The sequence below is a fragment of the Vombatus ursinus genome, unplaced genomic scaffold (genome assembly GCF_900497805.2).
Source record: "Vombatus ursinus unplaced genomic scaffold, bare-nosed wombat genome assembly UNPS02001419.1, whole genome shotgun sequence".
Classification (NCBI taxonomy): Eukaryota; Metazoa; Chordata; class Mammalia; order Diprotodontia; family Vombatidae; genus Vombatus; species Vombatus ursinus.
The window spans coordinates 8,806,644-8,828,302 of record NW_020941197.1 but is presented as its reverse complement, the minus strand read 5'-3'; the positions used below and the strand labels follow the sequence as shown (position 1 = coordinate 8,828,302).

Genomic DNA, 21,659 nt, shown 5'->3' with positions numbered 1-21,659 from the left:
AGAGAGAGAGAGAGAGAGAGAGAGAGAGAGAGAGAGAGAGAGAGAGAGAGAGATTAATGGGAACTATCAAGCACATGGACTGCCAAGTTCAATTATTTTTGGACCAGATCTGTGATTTCATTGGTATAAGGAATTCTTGGTGAGGAAATTTCCAAACTTATAAAGCTAGCAAAAAAAGTGAGCCCTATATAATGGAAATAGCATCCTTAACAGTAATCCTGAAAATATAAGACCCACACCTATTATTGGAAGGAGAATAGAAAATTTTATTTTTATATCCCTAGCACTTAGAACAGCACCTACCTAATACAGAGTAAGTACTTAATAAACACTTATAAAATTGTGAAAGTTTCAGGATTTGTTGCCTTACCAATTAACTGGGGTCTCTGCTATTTCATTGCAGGAACCTGCTGTAACAAAAACATCAATTTTGAAAGAAATTGGAAGAGGAAGATTGCATGCTACCATCATAATATGGTGTGGCAGTAACACAGTTACCTATGTCTGGGTTGTACTCTGAGGACAAAAAAAGAAGCATTCTTTAAGCATGGTTGAGTTGGGGAAATGTCTCCATCCAGTCCAATTTTTTCCCTCTAGTTTAGGTTTCAAGCAGAGATTTTTACAAGCATCTAGGTGATCAAAAAAAAAAAATCAAATTGTAAAATATATTGTACAAAGACAGGGTATAGGATGGATATAATCAATTGGGATTAGAAATTAAAATTACTATTACATTTTATTACTAGTTCTTCCATTGACCTCTTTGAGCACATCACTTGATTCTCTGTGCCTCAGTTTTCCAAACTGGAATATAGGGTGAGAGTACTACGTACAGATGTTGTGAGACCTTAGCTATTCGTAAGGTACTTTTGATAGCTAGGTGAAAAGGGGAAAAATTGTAACATATTGTTCATTTTAAGTATCTTTTTTTGGAAAATAAATAAGTACCTTTTTTTAGAAGTTATAGTAGGAGCAACAGCTATTAATCTAGTTGGGACCTATGAAAGTAAAAATAAAAGGGAATGAAACTGTCCTTGAGACTTAATTGGTTCAGGGCACTATTTGCAACCACTGATGGAGCTTTTTGGTTGCCAAAGGAATAAATGTCTGGCACGTGCATAGCTGGTGCTTCTCAGAATTGAGGGACATCCCACAAGTCAACAAACCCTTCTGACTGGGTGCACCAGATGGCAAATGATGAAAGGGGGAGCTGAACCCAACTAAACCAACACTATGTCTTTGCTGCGTATCCTTTCCATCTTACTGTTGAAGTGAACTTCCCTTTAAAAAACTGTTATATGCTGTAAGAGTATCTCATCTAATTCCAATCCTGCGCACCAAACATCAGACTGTCCTGAGTCAGACCTGGATCAGAACAGAAGCTGAATTTTAATAGTATTTGAACCAGACAATGCAGACTCTTTTCTAATAAAGAAACAAATAAAAACATATTTTGATATAGTGTGGTGAGGTATGCTATACTGTTCTCACTAGCAAGACTTCAGAGTTTCTAGATGCAACATTCATTATGTCTGTTTTGTTGTTAATATTTCTTAAAAAAATCAATGTCAAGGATAGAATATAAGTTCCTCGAGGGCAGGGATTGTTTTTATTTTTGTCTTTGTATTTTCAGCACCTAGCACAGTGCTTGGAATGTAACAGGTCTTAATAAATGCTCATTGAATTGAATTGAGTTGAATGATGCATATACCACAGTGTCATAGATTTTTGGTATTTTTTTAAAGTTACCAAGGATAAGAAGCATGTATCAAATTAGAAAATTCCTCATAGGGAGAAAGGTAAGTTTAATCATCCTGGGGATGGGGACCTCAAGCCAACAGAACTAAGGATAGTCTTAGGCAATTGACTGGTAGATGTGAGTCTGAACTCGGAAAAGCCTTGATTTTCCTACTGACAGGCTCTGGCATGCTAGAAAATCACAATGTCTCTGGTTCTTGGTACCTCAATTTGGAAAGTGCCATTTGGCTACTGGACAGTGTGTTCTTTGTATTAGCTAGTGTAATAAAGAATGTCACATATTGGCAAACGCAGGCTTTTACTGTTTGCTTTCTTGTGGAGTACCTAATGTCTGATTCCATTCCTTCTTACATTAATGCATCAGGCATGACAGGATCCCATTGCTATGTTCCTTTTCACTTTGCAGACAGGAAATGTCTGTCACCTATGTTCACTCAGAATCAAAACAGGCTCCTCTTTCTCTAGGGTGTTCTTTATGAACCTTTTTTGGAAGCAGAGAACAGGAGAGGCTAAATAACCCTTACTATTAATATTAAATAGCAAACATATAAGCTTTAAAAAATGTTTGTATCCAGGTAATTTTATGCCAGACTTGGGCCATTTCCCTCTCACAAACTCTTGAACTTTTTTGATGCCTTCCTAATTTTGTTTATCTAATTTTGTTTTCTAATTTTTATTACAATTAACCAGGGACTTTGTAGCCCTAGGAGATTTCACATTGCCTGGGACACTTGGAGAAATAATTAAGGCATCCATGGTGTGGTGGATAGGCTATTGGCTGTAGAAGCAGAAAACCCTGGCTCAAGTCCCAGTTCTATCATTTGCTCCTGGGGTGACTGTGGGGAATTTGCTTTACTGCTCCGAGTCGGTAAAATGGGAATAATAATACTTGTGCTATTTCACAAGATTGCTACATGGACAAATATCTTTTAAAATTAAAGAACCGTACAATAGAAATGTGAGCTGTCATATCCAAAGACATCAATTGCTATTGTTTATGGTGCTTACATTGATCCCAGATGAAAATGATCTCTCCCTTGGAGGCCCTATGCCTATGGTATGGTAGAGAGAGCTCTAGATTTGTAGTCCAAAGACCTGGAGTTAACTGCTTGCTCTGCTATTCAGTACCAGTGTAACTTTGGGCAATTTACTTAGTTTCTCGTGTCTTGCTTTCCTCATCTGTAAAAATGGCTGGTGGGGAATGGGGATTAGCCTAGATGATGTCTTCTAAATCAAAGATCCCTTCCTAAGCTAAATCCTATAAATCTGAAATTTTCTTACAGTACTTTAGATTTTTCATTTTCCCTTAGAACATTCTACCTTGTATCATATTTACTCATCTATGTGTTATATCCCTTTTGTTAGATTATAAGCTCTTTGAAGGCAGGGACTATGTCATTTCACTGTATCCCCAGCACCTAGCAAAGTCTCACACATAGAAAGCACTTATCTCCTTAACCTCATTCACAGTAATATTGCTTTAGACACCAGTGTAAATTTCCAAATGACTTTAACTGTGATTGAAACAATAAAGAAAGAGGAGAGAAAAACTTCATATTTTAATGATTAATTGTAAAGTGAGTTTTGTCTGAGTGATTTTGTGCTAAAGAATGTGTAGCTGGAGATAAAAGGAACAATGTAGGTTACATACAGTATTTCAAATAGCACAGTAGAAAGTAGTAATAGTACGACAAAGCAAAAAAAAAGATGACGTATTTCAGTAAATAACTAAAAGGGAAACCCATAAATTCTGAGTTGTAATCCTGTCTCTGTCTCAAATTTTCCCTTGCATGACCTTTCCTCTTGTGTGGCATTTGCTAAATCATTTAACTTTAGTTAAATGCTTCCTCATATGCTAAATGAAAGCATTAAGTAGTTGACTCAAGTAATTAGTTTTAGTTTGGGGACTTGGGTAGATAGAGCATTGGGCCTGGGAATTAGGAAGACTCATCTTTCTGAGTCCAAACTCAGCCTCAGACACTAGCTGTGTGACCCTGGGTAACACAGATAGAAAATGTCTGAGGCAGGATTCTAACTCAGATCTTCCTCACTTTGAGTTCAGCACTCTCTCTATCCGCTATGCCTTTTTGCCAAGGACACTTGGAATTCTGGAATTGTAGGTCATGGAAGTCCTTTCTCTCCTCGTGTAATGGTCCTCTTTGGGTCCCAATTCTTCCTTGCCAAGGCTAGCTCTCAATCTTGAGCCACCTTTTTCTTCTGCTTCCTCTTTTTCCTTTGAAGCTACTTCTTCTCATCAGTTACTATTTCTCTGTATTTATATCTGTCTGGAATATGGATCTCTGTTTCCTCAAGTGGGCCTGAGACTCTCTTCATTTGCTGGATAGAATGTCTTGTTTTTGCTAGATGCAATGTCTGAGTGAGAAAGGAAGCAATCTTTTCTTCCATTCCACCCTACTCAGGGATTTCACTCCATAACTACTCTGAGCCTAACTTCCAATTCCTACTCTCAAACTGCTTGCTTTTTAAATATGGGCCTGAGAGGTGTGACTGATTCATGTAAATGTTTCCTGTGTGGTGTTAGTTTCCTTCATCCAGTGGCCAAGTCCCTACAATTCCCACAAGTTAATGTATATGTATATACATATAAATGTAGATCTATCTAGCTCTCTGTCTACCTACCTACCTACATACGTATCCTTCTGTGCCTGCCTGGGTGCAGGTGGAGAGGCAGAAGAGAAAGACCATTTGGGAAAGAAACACTCACTCCTCTTACATTCCTAACCCCGTTGGAATGTGGGCATTGCTGGGAGTTCAGGCTGCACTATTTCTCCTCCCACCTGATCTACTTTCTAGTCACTGCCTCAACTTCACCCTTGCAGAGAACTTTCTCTTCATCTTGGAGGGAAGATGGAAGAGGAAGTAGAGGAAGGAGAAGTGAGTGAGTAAGGCCATGTATTTCTACTCCCAACCTTGTTTTAGATAGTGAATGTAATTTTTTGACTCATTTTTAGCCTATGACAAAGGAAGACAAACCACAAAACTCATTTTAGATCTTCCTTTTGGGAAGTTTATAAAAATTATTAACAATGGAAATGATAAAGTTCTTTTTTTTTTTTTTGGCTAGGCAATGAGGTTAAATGACTTGTCCGCAGTCACACAGCTGGTAAGCATCAAGTGTCTGAGGCCAGATTTGAACTCAGGTCCTCCTGACTCCAGGGCCGGTGCTCTATCCACTGTGCCACTAGATGCCCCTAAAGTTCTTAATAGAAATGATAAAATAAATTTTACAGAACAGAATATGCTTTGGAATCAGCTTCTTCCCTACTCTAGTAAGGGTGAGGGGAGTGGGTTTGAAAGGGGAAACTGTACTTTATTGATTCTACCAAAAAGAAAAGTCAGCAATCACCCCTATTCTGGCAGCTGCAACTCCCAGGGCTCTGGCAAGTGGAGCCATAGACTGCTGGTCCCCAGGGCTCAGGTAGCAGCCCCTCAGGCTGGATCATGCAGGGTTTAGCTGCCCAGGTTCTATTCTCCTGCTCTAGCTTCTCCCTGCTCTCTCAGATAGGCTTGCTGCTGCCGCTGCCTTCTCTACTAGCCAGTCTTGTTGCTGCTTAGTTCAGAGAATTCCATCCCACTGATTATCGAGCTTGTAGCTGTGTCTGGTTCAGAGCTCACAATAGTCTTTGTTCCTCTCATAGGAAAATGTTATATTTGAGACTACATCTCCCAGAAATTCAGACCTCCAAAGACTTGTCTCTGCCCGCAGGTGTCTATCTCAAAAGCACACACACTACGCTTATCCTTCTACCTAAACCTTATTTTTGAAGTGGGGAAGGTGAGGGAGAGCTGAGTATGAAGGAACCCAAAGTGCGGCTATTGGTATACAGAGATACAGAAAGGCCTAAGGTTTAACCCCTGGTCCCAAAATGCTATGTTTTCTTCTGGCTAGGCTCCTAGAAGTTGGCCCTTATCTTTGAAAAATACATTAAGACATAGTAAACTTTGCTCCTTCTTGTAGGTGAGGTGGTATTTTTCATTGCCATGCAGGTGGGGTGGTGGTGGTCTTTTTCAAGTGGAATAGTTTCTCTCAAAGAACGGGAAAGCAGTGAGAAAGAATAAGTTTAGGAAACAAGGAATCTTGAAATATTTGCTCCTTCACTACTAAATCTGTGCATTTAGTAAGGGAGGTTACTTGGGAAAGCAGGCTCCAACTAGCCACGATGTCTTACATCTCTCTTTGAGTGATATTTTTGAGGGAGAACTTTCTTCTCTCTTAGTGACTCTCCCATTTACTTTTCATTTATTTTAGATAAGATTATTTATGTGCATGCTGTCTTAATAGAATATAAGCCTCTTGAGTGCAGGAACTCTTTAGTTTTTGTCTTTGTATCTCCAGAATCTAACATGTGTTGAAGGAGCTGTTTAATAAATGTTTGTGAAATATCAACAGTGTATCAATGAAAAAACACTAAGTGTAAAATCAGAGACCAACATTCAAATCCCATCTCTGACTCTTAATCAAACAATCAAGTAAACATTTATTTATTAAGCACTTACTCTCTGGGTCAAGCACTGTGCTAAGCTTAGGGGATAAAAAAAAAGAGACAAAAGACAGTCCCTGCCCTCATGGAGCTTACAGTCAAACTGTAGGACCTAGGATAAAGTTGTTATCTCTACAATAAGGGAGTGGATTAGATGGCTTATCTCTGTCATCCTATGATGTTTCAAAGAAAAATGGAGCACTGAAAATTTGGCAAGCAATAGGATTTGCACTATTTGTTTATGTATCAATGTATCCATATATCTCTTTGTCCATTTATTTTTTATATCAAAAAGGAATCTTCACAGATGAAATCTGCGTTCAAATATTCATTGATTCAACAGGAGAAGAGAAACGCCTATATTATATGATCTATGTCTATATATTTACAGCTGCTCTATTTGTATTACTTAGGGGAATAGGATACATACATATATATGCACAAACACACATATACACATGCACATACATATTTGTGCATATAGTTATACATATTCATAATTATGGGTGGAGTCATTCCATTTCTAAAGATTCCCTGAGTCACTGGCCTTTCTTACACAGTGATAAATAAGATGTCTTACCCGTCCCCAGAGTACCTAAGTGCTTAGTCATTCCTGTCTAGATAGAAGTAGCCAGGCAGTTCATTATCCCCAAGCACCCAAGCCCTAAACTAGCATATTCTGTCTGTTGGAATCAGGAAAGGCAACTTTGTACATGTTCTGTTCAACCCCTAGTTACATGAATACACATATCTATGTATGTATTTATGTATGCATGTAGGTAAATATATGAATATATACGTGTGAGGGAGTTGGTCAGGGTAACCCTAATCAATGCCCCCCCAATCCCATTGTCCAGTTGATGAAATAATAATAGAAGAAGCAGATACTAGAGAAAATAAAGTGTATATGTATTAAATAAAGTTTAAAAGAAGAGTTTTCTTTTTGTTACCCATTTGTGAGGTGTGAGGGAAAGTCTCTTTTAGCTTGCCATTGGCTGGCTGAAGATTGTGACACCTCTGAGATGTGTTTACTAGCTCTGCCTCAAGGAATGTCACTTCTGTATGGGAAAGGTAAGTACATCTTCAAACCCTATTGGGTCATCTATTTAGGAAAGGAAACACAAGGTAGAAAATGTAGTTGGGTGGGAGGGTAGTCAGAGTGGTAGTCTTGGAGTCAAGAAGACCTGAGTTTGAATCCTCTCTCAGTGAGATAAGCCATCTAATCCACTCCCTTATTGTAGAAATAACAACTTTATCCTAGGTCCTACAGTTTGACTGTAAGCTCTTTGAGGGCAGGGATTGTCTTTTGTCTTTTTTTTATCCCCAAAGCTTAGCACAGTGCTTGGCCCAGAGTAAGTGCTTAATAAATAAATGCTTGCTGATTGCTTGATAGCTGTGGGACCCTGGGTAAGTCACTTAACTTCTCTAGCCTCAGTTTGCTGATTTGTAAAATGTGGGAGTTAGATTTGTTAGCCTCTAGAGTCCTATCCAGCTTTAAATTTATGATCCCTTCTTTTCTCTTTGTGTCATTACACTATTCCCTATGGGCATAACTTCTCTGCTGGGTAGGCCACTTAGCTGGGCTCCCTCAGAATTAGGGTGGGGTAATTCCCTTTGTTCCCAAACAGCATTTGGTTCTCTACTACTGTGGCTAATTCTCTTCTGAAACTGATGCCAGGGGCCACTCCCTTTATCTCTGCTTTCACTGACTCTTGACTCTCTGGGCTTACTCCCGGCTGGATGTAGCATTTCTTATTGGGCAAGTAGCTAAGATGAGAGTCGATAGCTGATGGATTTGGGGAAGGGGGAGGGGAATGGTGGAAAGAAATTTTCTTGGGGGGCCAGAGTCATGAGTTACCTTGACCATATGTGTTCTCTATACATGTACACCACTACCATGGTACTCTGTATTTGCCCATTCTAAACATACTATGTGTATTTGTGGGAGTGAGCCTCAGGTTTATGGAGGGAATATTTAGAGCTACAGTTCTTACTCTACCATTTTAGTAAATGTTTTTGCCTTGAGCTAACTGTCTACTGGCTGACTATTAGAGGTAAGTGCACCTGTAGGAGCTTGTGAACTATGTTTTTAGGAGTACAGACCCACACAGGAATGGAACATTTAGATAACTGCCCTCTGAAGAACCAACCTGCAACTTGCCAGTGTTAGATTAGGGGAGGATATGTCTAGATGGGATATTACATAAAAATCATGTACATACATACAGATCATTTATATATGTCTATGTATGTGTATATATGGAAGTCAAGAGATAGCTTATTTAATTGAGTCCTCTAGCTCTAGCTGCCACATGGAAGCACAGGAGTATATACTCACATATACATATACAGACATATCTATATACATATATATATGTATATATACACATAATATATAGATCATATCTATATATGAGTGTATGGACATATATGGCAGCTAAGTGGCACAATGGATAGAGTCCTTGGCTTGAAGTCAGGAAGACACAACTTCCTGACTTCAAATCTGACCTCAGACAGACATGCCTGTATGACCCTAGGCAAATCACTTAACCCTGTTTGCCTCAGTTTCTTCATCTGTAAAATAAGCTGGAAGAAGGAAATGGCAAGCCACTTTAGTATCTTTGCCAAGAAAATCCCAAATGGAGTCATGAAGACTTGGTCACACCTAAAATGGCTGAACCATAAAAATATGATATATGCATATATGATAAATGCACACATATATGCATATATGAATGTATACATGCATACATACACATATACACATACATATACACATGTATATACACACACATATATATGAAAGAGATAAAGAGAGAAAAAGAAAGAGAGAGAACAAGAGAGAGACAGAGAGAGAGGGAGAACAGAGATAGGTAGTACTGCAACTAACTGCTATGATATGATCATAAGTAAAGGCACCCACTGAGAAAAAATATTCATTGATCCCTTTCTTGGCAGGATAAATGCCTTTTGGCTCGGGTTCTAATTTCTGATTTTAAGGCATATGGAAATGGACTTTGCTCAATATTCATAAGTGTGATTTTTCCTCACCATTCCATCCCCCTTCTGGAGCATCAATTCATCACAGGTCACTGGCCACTGATTTGCCACATAGTGGCACATGGAAGCGACTATATTGGACAGGTCCAACCTAAAGTTATTTCTGGCAACAGGATAGAAATTACTGCCAAATGTCCTTTGTGGGCTCTGAGTGTATAAGCTATGACACATCTAGCTGTTAGCTGAATACTCTATACAAAGTTGAGTTTCATTCCATAGTCTTAAGGTCCCTTTGTTACATTTGTTAAGTCTTCAGCAAAAGTTCCTGAACTGAATTTCTGTTTCACCCCAAAATTCTAATGGGAAGGGAATAAAACATAGATATTTCAGAATGAAACAATTAATTTAGGAGGGATCCTTCTTATCTTTATAAGAGTGAGATCGTTTAGCTAAGAAAAAGTGGGTCAAATTCTTTTTTCTAAAAAACTCTCAGTGACTCTCAGCTGATATGGGTGGGGCCTGTCTTCCACTTTTGTAAACCATCTGTAGTGAGTCAGAGGTTGTAGTTCCTTCTATTCCCAAATGTGTAATAAGTACTAAGGAGATAGTATGAATGCTACAACCAGTAAGACAATGGCATTAGACTCCGTAAATAATCCCAGAGGTAACTGTAACTGGTAATTAAAGGAAATTGCCAATTTTCTTCTTAGAAAGGTTCAAGGTTCATACCTTATTTTTTAAGTCCTGATGACATTCGTGTTATTTAGGCTGGAATCATAAGACTCTGGTTAAGACACTTCTTCAGGTGATACTGAGTAAACACTAGGGTCCTCTTGACTTTTGTCTTGCCACTGGACTTCCATGACTCTGGGGGAGAGTGAGACTGATGACTTTGCCCAACTCTATCTTACCTAAATTCAGTTCATGTGCAAATCAAGGCATCACCCTCATGATGTCATTGGTCTTCTTCGAGAATGAAGGATAAGCAACAACAACCTTAACGGTAGAAATGAAACGGCAATCTAGATTCCCTGGGCTTTGTCTTCTAACTCAGTGGTCTCCAAATTTTTTTTTTTTATCACATCTCTATAAGTAAATAATAAAAAAATTTGAATATCCCATCTGCCCTGCTAACCCTTCCCTCTGCTCCGTCCCCATTGTGTGAAGCAGGTGTTCTCTTTCCCCATTAAACATGCTCAGTCACCATTCCTGGTGACCAGGTGGAAACTTGGGGCCAGTCTACTTCTGGCCATTCATGATTTAGGAGCTTGAAACCAGAGATGATTTTCCTTAATTGGATGCTGAGCTGGAAGAATTGATGACTCAGGTGACTTTTAAAAATAAGAAATAGCTTTTGAATAGGGTTTTGGATAGGTTTAGGCAAGGTGACAAGATGTGATTTCAGTAGGAGGTAGGAAAAGAACATGATCCTTCTCTACTCTGGTATGGTAGCATAGACTTAACCAGATGGGCTTGCACCAAGGGCCCTTAGTGGCCATTACCTTTCTGTGTTTGTGCTTTCTGAGTCTAAGATGCATAACTACCATGAGAAAGACATGTCCTGAGGACCTTATAAGTTCAGAAGTTCTGGAAGTCCCCTTGGCGGTCAGAATCTGTGGAACTAGAATGTTGGCTAGAGAACTGAGAGGTCAAGGACCATTTTGCTTGCTTATATTCTCAGTGCTTACATGATTCATGACAGATTGTAAGTGCTCAATAAATGCTCTATGTACCTATTTATCTATGTGTCTGTCTACATATACATGTATGTATGTATGCATGCATCATCTTAATCATATTTTTATCCTTAGAAGCTTAGGGGCATGAGCAATGCGAACTTTTATCTGTAACTGATTCTCACCAAGAGCTGGTTGCTACAGTGTAAGCTGCTTGTGAATAGGGATTGTTTCATTCATTGCATTTTTATCTCCCAGCACATAGTATGGTGTTTGTCACATAACAGATTTTTTTTTTACTTTTTTGATGAGGCAGTCAGGGGTTGAGTGACTTTCCCAGGGTCACACAGCTAGCAAGTATCAAGTGTTTGAGGCCGGATTTGAACTCAAGGCCTCCTGACTCCAAGGCCAGAGCTCTATCCACTTCGCCACCTAGCTGCCCCCACATAAGAGTCTTAAGAAATACTTGTTAATTGATTGGTTGATTGTTGGGAATGATGGCTACCTTGGAGAGGTGGAATGACCACTTCATTTTAGAATTTATGATAGAGAAGGAGAGGAAAATTAGGCAAAGCAGAATCTATACTCTAGTCTTGGGGAGAATAGATGCCAAAAGGCTATCTCCCCCAACACACCCCTTTTATTTCTTCCATAGACAGAAGTACCCTTCTGTGTCTGCACTCTGACAAATACTGGCTATGTGATTCTGAACAAGTCACTTAACTGTATCCATTCATGCAAATCTTCCCAGGTGTCTCTGAAACCACCCCTTCATTATTTCTTACAGCATAATAGTGTTTCATTACATTCGTATATTAAGACATGTTGATTCATTACCCATGTTGATTCATTACCCAATTGAGAGGCTCCCCTTCAGTTTCCAATTCTTTGCCACTGCAAATAGAGTTGCTATAGATATTTTTATATATGGATACTTTTCCTCTTTATTTTTTTTTTAAAGTTTCTTCAGGGTACAGACCTAATATTTGTATTTCTGGGTAGAGGGGGATGCATAGTATGATAATTTTTTGGGTACAGTTTCAAACACTCATCTTTGTTTTCCCCCAAACACTTTCCATTTGAATTTTGAATTGCCATTAGAATGTCCAGAAAAGAGCAGAGAAAGAAGAGAAGGAGTTGTAATCTGAGGGAGAAAAAAACAACACCCACAGAAAGACTTTTCCCTTGTATTGATTTGTGATGACATTTAATTTCTAATTATATCATGGATCTATTTGGCCAAATTCAATTAGGAGAGAAGCAGAAACTATATTTTCTTTTTTTAATCTTAGTTTTAGAATTTTGTTTTATCTTATTTATTAATCTATCCATTTATTTGTCTATTTTTTTTTTTTTTAGAATTTAGGATATGAATACATACAGCCTCTAGTTCTGGTTCTTCCATTGTTTAACTATTTTACAAGAGGCCAATCACATCACCTCTCTTTAGTTCCCAGATCAGTCAGTAAGAAAGAATGAATGTTATTAAGCCCCCTGTCAAGTGCTAATGAGATGGAAAGACAGCTTAGACAATCTGAAGTGTCTTGATAAAGATATTGTTAAGCAGGAGAAGTGTCTGTTTTTGAATGGTACTTGGGGTTCTTGTACAACATAGAGGTTATTCCCTTATCTGTTTTCTAATTTATCCTGATGATGGAGTACTCTCCCTGAGACAGTAGTTGGAAAGTTTTCTCTACCTCATAAAGAAAAGCTTTAAAACACATGTTGAGGATTATAAATACCTCCTGTTCAACACCATAAGCTTGGTGAGATTTTCCATTGCTTCATTTTTTTCTTATTTCACTTTAAAATTTGCCAATGACCTGTCAAAGTCAAAATTTAACTTGGAATTGAAACCTGCCAGTTTAAAGGGACAGGTCCTTAATGAACACATTGTAGCATGGCTTTCTCTTTGAAAGACAATTGCAAATTACTTTTGACCCAGGAAATACAAAACTAGCCATTTGGAAGAGGGTCACCCAGTATATGGTTCTTTTAGATTTTTATTGGTCAAATTTGAAAATTAAAAATTAAAAAATGGGTCCCCTGTCATATATTACTAATGTCCAATCTACTAGGGGAGATAGTATACGTTGTATGGTGCAGAGGGGAAGGAAGGAAGAGCTGTAGCCTGAATCTTGATTCAGTTCTACTGCATGCAATTCTCTCACTTACTATCTGGGCTCCCTTGGGCAAGTTACTTTACTCCTCAGGAAAAAAATGAGAACAATAAATCCTCCCTCTAGCTATCTCACAGTTGTTGTTAGGAAAATGTTTTGTGAACCTTAGCTATTATATGAATACAAGTTATTAATAGTCTTTTCAAGATGATCTAATATAAGCTTGTTGAGAACAGGAATGGTTTCATTTTTATCTTTTTGTTTTCTAGTGCCTGGCATTTAATGAATACTTGTGGATTGATCGATGGATGATCACCTGACAACCACCTGTTTGGGGAGCCCCAGTAGTGAGGAATGAGTGGACACAATATCCACGTTAGCTTTTCCAGAATCCTGGACTGAGTCCCGTTGGAGGAGGCTTGTGGACATCCCATAGAAATCCTTATGGGGTCAAAGTATAAACTATGTTTGTACAAGCAGCAGTTGAGTTAGTATACAAGTCAGTCATTTCAATGTCTCTAGTGAACACTCAAGTCATGACATGCTCTTCAGTTTTTATAATTCCCTCTTTTAAAATTGGGTTTGAAAAGTTGTTAAATAAATTTGGAATAGGAGCTTGAGTTAAATTGTTTCCAAAAGCATTCACTTTCGAGATCACCTTTTATTGCCAAATTATATGGGCCAAAATCTCATTTTTTTTGACCTTTTGACTTTTACGCAGATTTAAAGAGGAAGTGACATTATTCATACGTAGTTTACAAAACTGTTCTTTGGAACCAGAAACCACATGTTAACGATATTGAGGGCTTTCCTTTTACTGTGTGGGAGATTAGAAAACCAAGAGACCTTCCAGAATCGGGGGAAAGTTAACATAAGACTTGACACTTTTTTTAAACCTTTCACCATGGAGTTAATCCACCTGTCTCAAATTCTTCTTTCTTTATTGCAGCAGAAAGTAGAGCTATGGTGAGCTTTGAAAGAGTCGGTATAGCATTGTTTTCCCAACAGACTCTTTGCCTTAATACTCAGTCAATTCTAGGCCCCTAACTTGTAGCTCAGGTAAGAGTAGTTTAGTAGATTTTCAGTGTGGATAGGTCACTCTTCTGGAGTGTAGTGGAAAGAATACTGGTCTGTGAGCCTGGAGACCTAAATCTGAGTCCCAGCTCTGCCCACTAATTAGTTGTGTGACCTTGAATAAGCTGCTTAACCTCACTGGGCCTCAATCACCTCATCTGTAAAATGAAGGGGACTGGCTAAATGACCTCTAAAATCCCTTCCAACTCTGACATACTGTGGGTTATGCTTTTCTCCACCCAGTCTTAATTCATGAGGCTTCGCATTCCTCCTGCAGCCCTTGGGCTTTCTATTCTTCCAGGCTTTGGCATCCTCCCTCTCTCCCCAGACTGACTATCTTTGCCCTGGGTGTCTTTGCCTTGGGTGGTAAGCCCAACGTCTGGGCTCTTTCAGCACCAGTTTCATTAGTGCCGCTAAGAGGAGGCATGTTTTTAGAAGCTGGAGAAACTCTCCCTGAATGGAGCGAGTGAGAATATTGCTTGGGTAACTACAAACACAGCTGGAAAGTACAACCAAAGAGAGTCTGTTATTTTAATGGACTAAAGGCTGCTAGTAATGATTCTGTCAGATGAGTCATTCAAAATCTTTCCTTTTATTCCTTATAAACATGTGAAGAAAAGAGGACACCCCTGGTGACCATTTACTCTGGTTTTAGGTGTAAAATAGTGCCACCAAATAGTATTCATTGTCTTCTCAAAGGGTCTAAGTCTAATTTAGGGCAGGTGAACTAACTCCTTACTTTTAAAAGTGAGTTGTTTCTTACTCCACATAATCCCAATTTCTCTTTGGATGTTTTGTGTATTTTTGCAAAGGCTGGCTGGTGTAGTGGATAGAGATCTTGTCTCTCAGTCATCCTGTCTCTCATGCACAATGGCTGTATGACCTTGGGCAAGTCACTTAACTTCTCAATGTCCCAGACAATTCTCTAAGACTATAAATCACAGTGTCATGAGTTTCCTCACTAGGAGCTCCCAACGACAAGGAAAAAAGACCCTCCAAAATATTTTTGAGACTTAATGATGACAACCTATATTCAATTATTCACAGTAACTGCTTAAATCCAATTTGGCTGAATTTTCATTACTAAGCAAGAAGCTTATTTCTTGGCCACCAGCTGGATTGTGTTTAGCAAATGCAAGACATCATTATTTGACTGTTAGGCTAATCAAGAAATGACATTAAATGGGAAGTTCCCATGATACATCTCAAAGCCAGATAAAGACCATTTTTGGATCATTCACTATTTTGTGTCTTGCTTCACCTCCATTAGTGGGGCTAATTGGCAGTAGACTGTATTTGATTTCTATTACACATTTTCCACAGGAGTTCAAGACATTGTACAAAAAACATAAATTTATGTTTACAAAGATGACAATAATTCAAGATAAGGAACAGCAACATATAGTAGATTGGGAGGGCATTACTTAGGGAAATCAATTGGGAACAGATTAGGAAGGGCATAAATTGAGAAGGGAAATGGATTGGAAAGGGCATAAAGAGGAAGTAAGGAAGACAGGTAGGTGGTACAGTGGATAGAGCATTGGGCCTGGAGTCGAGAAGACTCATCCTCATGAGTTCAAATCTGGCCTCAGACACTCACTAGCTGTGTAACTCTGGGCAAGTCACACAATCCTGTTTGCCTCAGTTTCCTCATCTGTAAAATGAGCTGCAGAAGGAAATGCCAAACCACTCCTGTATCTTTGCCAAGAAAACCCAAATGGGGTCATTAAGTGTTAGACATGACTGAACAAACCAAAGGAAGACAAGGAAAAGTAAACCTATTCTTTCAAACCCTAGGCAAATAATAACCAATCAACAACAATTGACTAAGTTAAGAAGTACTTATTAGTCAGACTGAGTCCCTTGAAAATACTATCGTAGATTTTAATTTTTATTCCATTGTTAATGACAGCCTATGAACAACTGATTGAGGCAAGGAACTAGGACATGGAGAGCTGGTGGTGTGCCAATTAATCAACCAGCATTTATTAAGCATCTATTGTATACCAGCTTCTGTGCTAGATGCTTGGGACATAAGGATGAAAATAAAAGTCCCTGCCTTTCAGAAACTTACTTATCAAGTACAGGAGTCCCATCTCATAAGACTACTCAGTATTAGATGATACATAAGTCTGGAAAAAACCAGTTAGTCAGTCAGAGAATGGGACAGGCAAATGTATGAAGAGGCTGGTCATCCTGGGAGCCAGCAATATAGCGTGAGCAAGTAGCCAGCAGAGCAGCCACAGAGATCACCAGCCAGAGAAACCAGGAAGGAGGCAACAATAAGATCAGTACCAGTATAGGAGGAATTTTAGAAATCAAGGCAAATTGGGAATGGGGAAGGTCATCTTGAGAAGCGTACAGCTAGTATGGCTCAGGAGTATAAGTGATCTGGAGTTTAGGGCAAGTAGTCAAGAGTTGGGGAGCCAGGAGGTGTTGAAGGGACAAGGTGAGAGTGAATTAGAGTCTGTGCTAAGATCATGGAGACCTGATTGCCTAAGCTGTTTCCTGCCCCAGATTCCAGGCTGTGTGTGGTAGGAACCAGTCCTGGGATAGGCAGTCAGAACATCCTGGCTGAGGTGGTATTGGCACTGAGAGAGGAAGAGGAAAATGATGACAGACATCTAGCAAAGATGGGGTGTGGTCTCCTTTGGCTTTCTTCTTACAGTACTGTTGGTAGATTTTTGATGGTTTAGCAGAATTCTTCTTTTCTGGAAACCCTTCTCTTTGAGACCTCTTCCAAACTTTCACATTTGATAACTCCATAATTTTCTAGACCAGAGATTCTTAACCTGGGGTCTGTGAACTTAAACATAAATATTTAGATAACTATATTTCAATACAAATTGTTTCCTTTGTAATCGTATGAAATTCATTTTATTTTTTTAAATATATTTATTCCGAAAAGGGGTTTATAGGATTCACCAGACTGCCGAAGGGGTCCATGACACAAAAAAGATTAAGAACCCCTGCTTAGACTATCCTTCAAGCCTCCTGCCTCCTTTTATCTGAAATTAGTTTCAGCTCTACTGATTACCTCTCAGGCCTTTTGGGGACCTTGAGAAGAATGTTCTTATTTCCAGTGATTGTGCATGGCTGCAAGTCATAAACATTATAATCTCTGAAGAACTAAAATTTGGGACTAGCCAAAGGGCAATGGAGGGGTGTACAGTGAGCATGGGCATGAGCGATGTGTGCAACACATGATAAGTGAGGAATTGCCCATACATAGGGTGAAGGATGACATCAAAGAAATGTCTGACTGGGAAAAAAAGATAGGCTGATTACATTGGTAGTCTGAGGGATAACCAATGGATAGCTCATGTATTCCATTGGTAGCCACGCAATGGATCCACGTGGTGGAAAGAGTATCCACATCAATGAAATCACATATCCATTGAAGTTAGGAAGACTAGATCAAAGGAAATGCAGAGAAGAGGACATAAGGGAGGCTAGAAAGAGCACATATGAACTTTGAAAGCTCTAGATTAAACATATATTTAAGAAGAAAAGCAAATCGTACATAATTAGAGACATGCAGTTTCAAGTACAGTCCTGGTTTTCTATTCTACTTTGTCTATGGAAATACTAATTTTATTTGGTGATTGTTAAGTTCAGAATAAAAATAAAATATAATAAAAAATAAATTGAAAGTAGGTATAAAATGTTAAATGGCTAGCCTACTTGATTTAAGAATATATGTGTACATACATACACACATATATATTGTACATGATCAACTTGAGTAGATTTTATTCACTTCTTTCTCTCCTTCCACTCAATCATAGGTATAGCCAGTATCATTACTCCTAAATCAATTTGCTTTTTGAAATTTAAACAGATGAAATTTGTGTACAGTTACTCAGTGGATGTTGAATCTTCTTTAAAATTTTCAGTCTTCAGTTTTTTAACTTAGAGAGATAGAGATGAGTCATTTTTATGTATTCATCCAATAAAATCATATTAACTCCCCCCTGAAACTCAATAAAAATAGTCCACAGATGTAATTAATACGTGCATTGTTTCAAACCCCTGGGCTTATATCATGAAAAGTGAATATCCAAGAGTGAATATCCAGCAAGTTATTAATAGCCCAAAGGGCCAGCTGCTGTGGCCCTTCTTTGCTCTTGCTGCTAACGATGGATTAACCCAATTTAGATTTTTCATTGGCACCTATCCATTTTACTGCTTAATCTGCTGGCTTTGTCCTTGCATACCTATTGTTAGTTTTGAAAGCAGCAATATTTTCCCATTGGGGACTCATTTTCAGACTTGGCATTCCATTGGAAAGAATGAGGCATTTCCACTACTTTCTAGTTATGGGGATTGTTATATTCACAGTGCCACTTAACACAAAGTTAGAATTAGGGTGTGTGTGTGTGTGTGTGTGTGTGTGTGTGTGTGTGTGCGCGTGCTCATGCATGCAGGTGAGTGCATGCATGCATGGTGCTGCTATCTGGCTTCACAAAACAAGTACCTCATGAAACATACCTTTAAACTTTTAAAAGAAAGTTAAGTTTTGGGGATGGAGGGAGGGAGATCTTGGGGCATCATGAGGTTGCTCCCTTGCCATAGAGGGGTGGAATGGAAAAGGTCTCACCCAGGGGTGGAGGAAGCAGATTTTGTAGTTACTATTTTTACTAATCATGATATTAAGATGCCCATGTCTATTGTTTCTACCCTGATAGTGGAATGTAGGTCTTGCTAGTGCCTTCTAAATCTCAGTGCCCTCAGGCAAAGTCCCAGTCAATTTAATGAACAAGCTTCAGAAAGCACCCATTGAGTGCCAGGCAGGGTGCTAGGTCCTGAGCATACAAAGACAAGAAATAAAACAACTTCCACTTGGAAGAATTTTCCATTTTAATGGGAGGGGGAGGAGAACGCGGCTAGTACATATATATTTGCAGAATATATATAAAATATAATATAAAAAAGAATAAATACAATAATTATGTAATAGTTTAAAAGAACATTTAGATAGGGACAGCACTAGCTGTTCAGGGAATCAAGAAAGGTTTCTTGTAAAAGGTAATGCTTGAGCTGTGTCTCAGAAGTGAGGGTTTCTATGAGGTGGAGGTAAGGAGGGAGTATATTCTGGCCATGGGAACAGCCAGTGCTGAGGCAGGGAGATGGTGGATAGATTACTGTGGGTGAGGAGCAGAGAGGAAGCCAATTTGACTGAATCAGTGAGTACAAGAGGGGGAGTTATGGACAATGAGTTTGGAAAAATGATGGTGTTTATGGAAATAAGGCAGTTTAGAAGAGGGGTGGGTTAGACATTGAAATGTCTAATAGACAGTGGGTGATGCAGGAAGAACTGGGGCACTAGTTATATTTCTATCCTAAGAATACTGACAACTTCTTCATAGGACTGATCTGGGCTTATGCATTGATTCAAGTCTGGGATTTGTATCATGCTTCACAATTTGCATCAACTCATCTGCTTTTCTAGTTCCAGCTCCTATGACTCTCTTGCTCTGGGCAGGGAAAGTATTACAGTCTGACTGCTGCAGATATACTCTGAGTGTCCTTTGTTGACACAGCTTCTATTGAAAACCAAACCCAAGAAAAGGAGAGAGAAATTTATTTATTTCCTTTTAGGTCTGTCTGACTTACTAGGTTCCACACCCTTGATATGTTGCACAAGCTAATCTATTAAGTGGACTAATAATATTAATAATGATCTTTGTTGTTGTTCAGTTGTTTCAGTTATCTCTGACTCTTTGTGACCCTATTTGGGGTTTTCTTGGCAAAGACACAAGAGTGGTTTGTCATTTCCTTCTCCAGCTCATTTTACAGATGAGGAAACTGAGGCAAACAGGGTTGTGTGACTTGCCCAGAGTTACACAGCTACTGAGTGTCTGAGGCCAAATTTTAGCTCATGAAGATGAGTCTTCTTGATTCCAAGCCCACTTTTCTATCCACTGTGCCAGCTAGCTGCCCCATTAATAAAGATAGCTAATATTTGTATATTGTTTTAAAGTTTGCAAAGTGCTTTGCCTATATTATCTCACTTGATCCTCACAACCACCCTCTAAGGTGGGTACTATTACTGTCACTCCCTCCCATTTTGCAGATGAAGAAACTAAGGCTGAGAGATTAAATAATTTGCCTGGGATCCATAAATGTCAGAATTAGGATTCAAATGTAGGTTTTCCCTACTCCAAATGTAGTCCCTATCCACTACACCAAGCTGTCTTTCTCACACAACCCTAAATGCACAATGCATACTCAAACACTGATTTTCTTTTTGTCTTCAGACTCTCATATGTTCATAACTGAGTAGAAAACCCGAGTTACAGATTAACTTGAGTTTGTGAGTTTCTAATATTTACCTCTTATGTTAACACACACATTAAGTCAGTGGTTCTCAAATGTTTTTGCTCACAGCACAATATTTTTTTTTTTTTTTTTTGCTACAAGGCATTATGGAACCTTGAATGTTTAAGATGGCAACGCAGAAGGGTTCCTGAGCAGTTCTACCACCAAATCCATTACCTAGACCTTGGAATGCTTCCACCTTCTCCACCCCCATCATCTCACCCTCTTCTTTCTTAACTTCCCCAGAAGTTAGAGAGGAGATGCCTCCATGAATAGAGTGACTGTTGTAAGAGCAAGCAGCAAACTACAGCAGGGGTCAGGGGCTAAGGAATGTGTATGTAATGGGGTGAGTTTTATAGCGTACCCTTCAAGAACCACTGTCCTAAGGGAATGTGAACAAGATTTATGGCTGCTTCTCCTAAAAGCAGACTTCGAAGATCTCAGGATAACAAAATTAAAAGGAACTCAAATGGGATGATGAGTGATGGGTATGAACAGGTTATAGTATGATATCAATGACAATTTGTCCACAAGAAAAAGATGCTGTTGATGAGATTTATGACTGTAAAAAAGAGGGGGCAGTCATATTTTAAGAAAGAGGAACAACAGGTGGACAATTAAGTTTAGTGATATATTGCTGCTGTTGAGATACAAAGAAGAGAGAAACCTCCAGTTGCTTGGGTAGCTGCTTTTTGGAGGCTTTATTGGAAAATATGGATAAGAGTAACAGAACTGTGCAGCTTGGATCTCTCAAATTATCGAAGTCTGGGGCTCCTTTTTCTGAAGCTTACGTGTGAGCAAATATAAAGTTTTTGGATTTGGCCTATTACGTTTACCCTTGAAATGAGCAGCACTGTGGGAATAGCTCTTGACGCTGGCAAGATCAGACAGCATTCATTCCTCCCACTCTCTTCCTTAGGCAATGTCTGACAAAGCACAGTGTTTGATAAATAGAGTGATTCTATTTCAGGCAAGTCAAAGGAGATCAGAAGAGGGCTGGGGCAAAGTCAGGAGTGGGGTGAGGGTATCTAAGGATCAGGTTCCAAGTGAATCAGAGTGAAGAATGATTTGAAGAGGAGGATTGAAGAGAAGCAGGAGAATGGAATACACTGAAAGGTGGGGCAGAGAGTGGTTAATAGCACAGACAAAACTGTGAAGTTGGTGAAGTTAGTATTTGTATTTCTCTCACCTATTGACCTCCTGAGTTG

The 21,659-nt window shown here is 38.9% G+C and overlaps 1 protein-coding gene across 1 annotated transcript in view; it reads left to right on the top strand.

Annotated features, from left to right (window-relative positions):
* IMPG2 (interphotoreceptor matrix proteoglycan 2) overlaps positions 1–465 on the top strand; it is a 97,473-nt gene extending 97,008 nt beyond the window's left edge. The window contains exon 20 of the mRNA XM_027868555.1: positions 404–465. Within this exon, the coding sequence (XP_027724356.1) occupies positions 404–416 (13 nt within the window). The 3' untranslated portion in view covers positions 417–465. The remainder of the gene's footprint in view (positions 1–403) is intronic.
* The last annotated feature ends 21,194 nt before the right edge of the window (positions 466–21,659 follow it).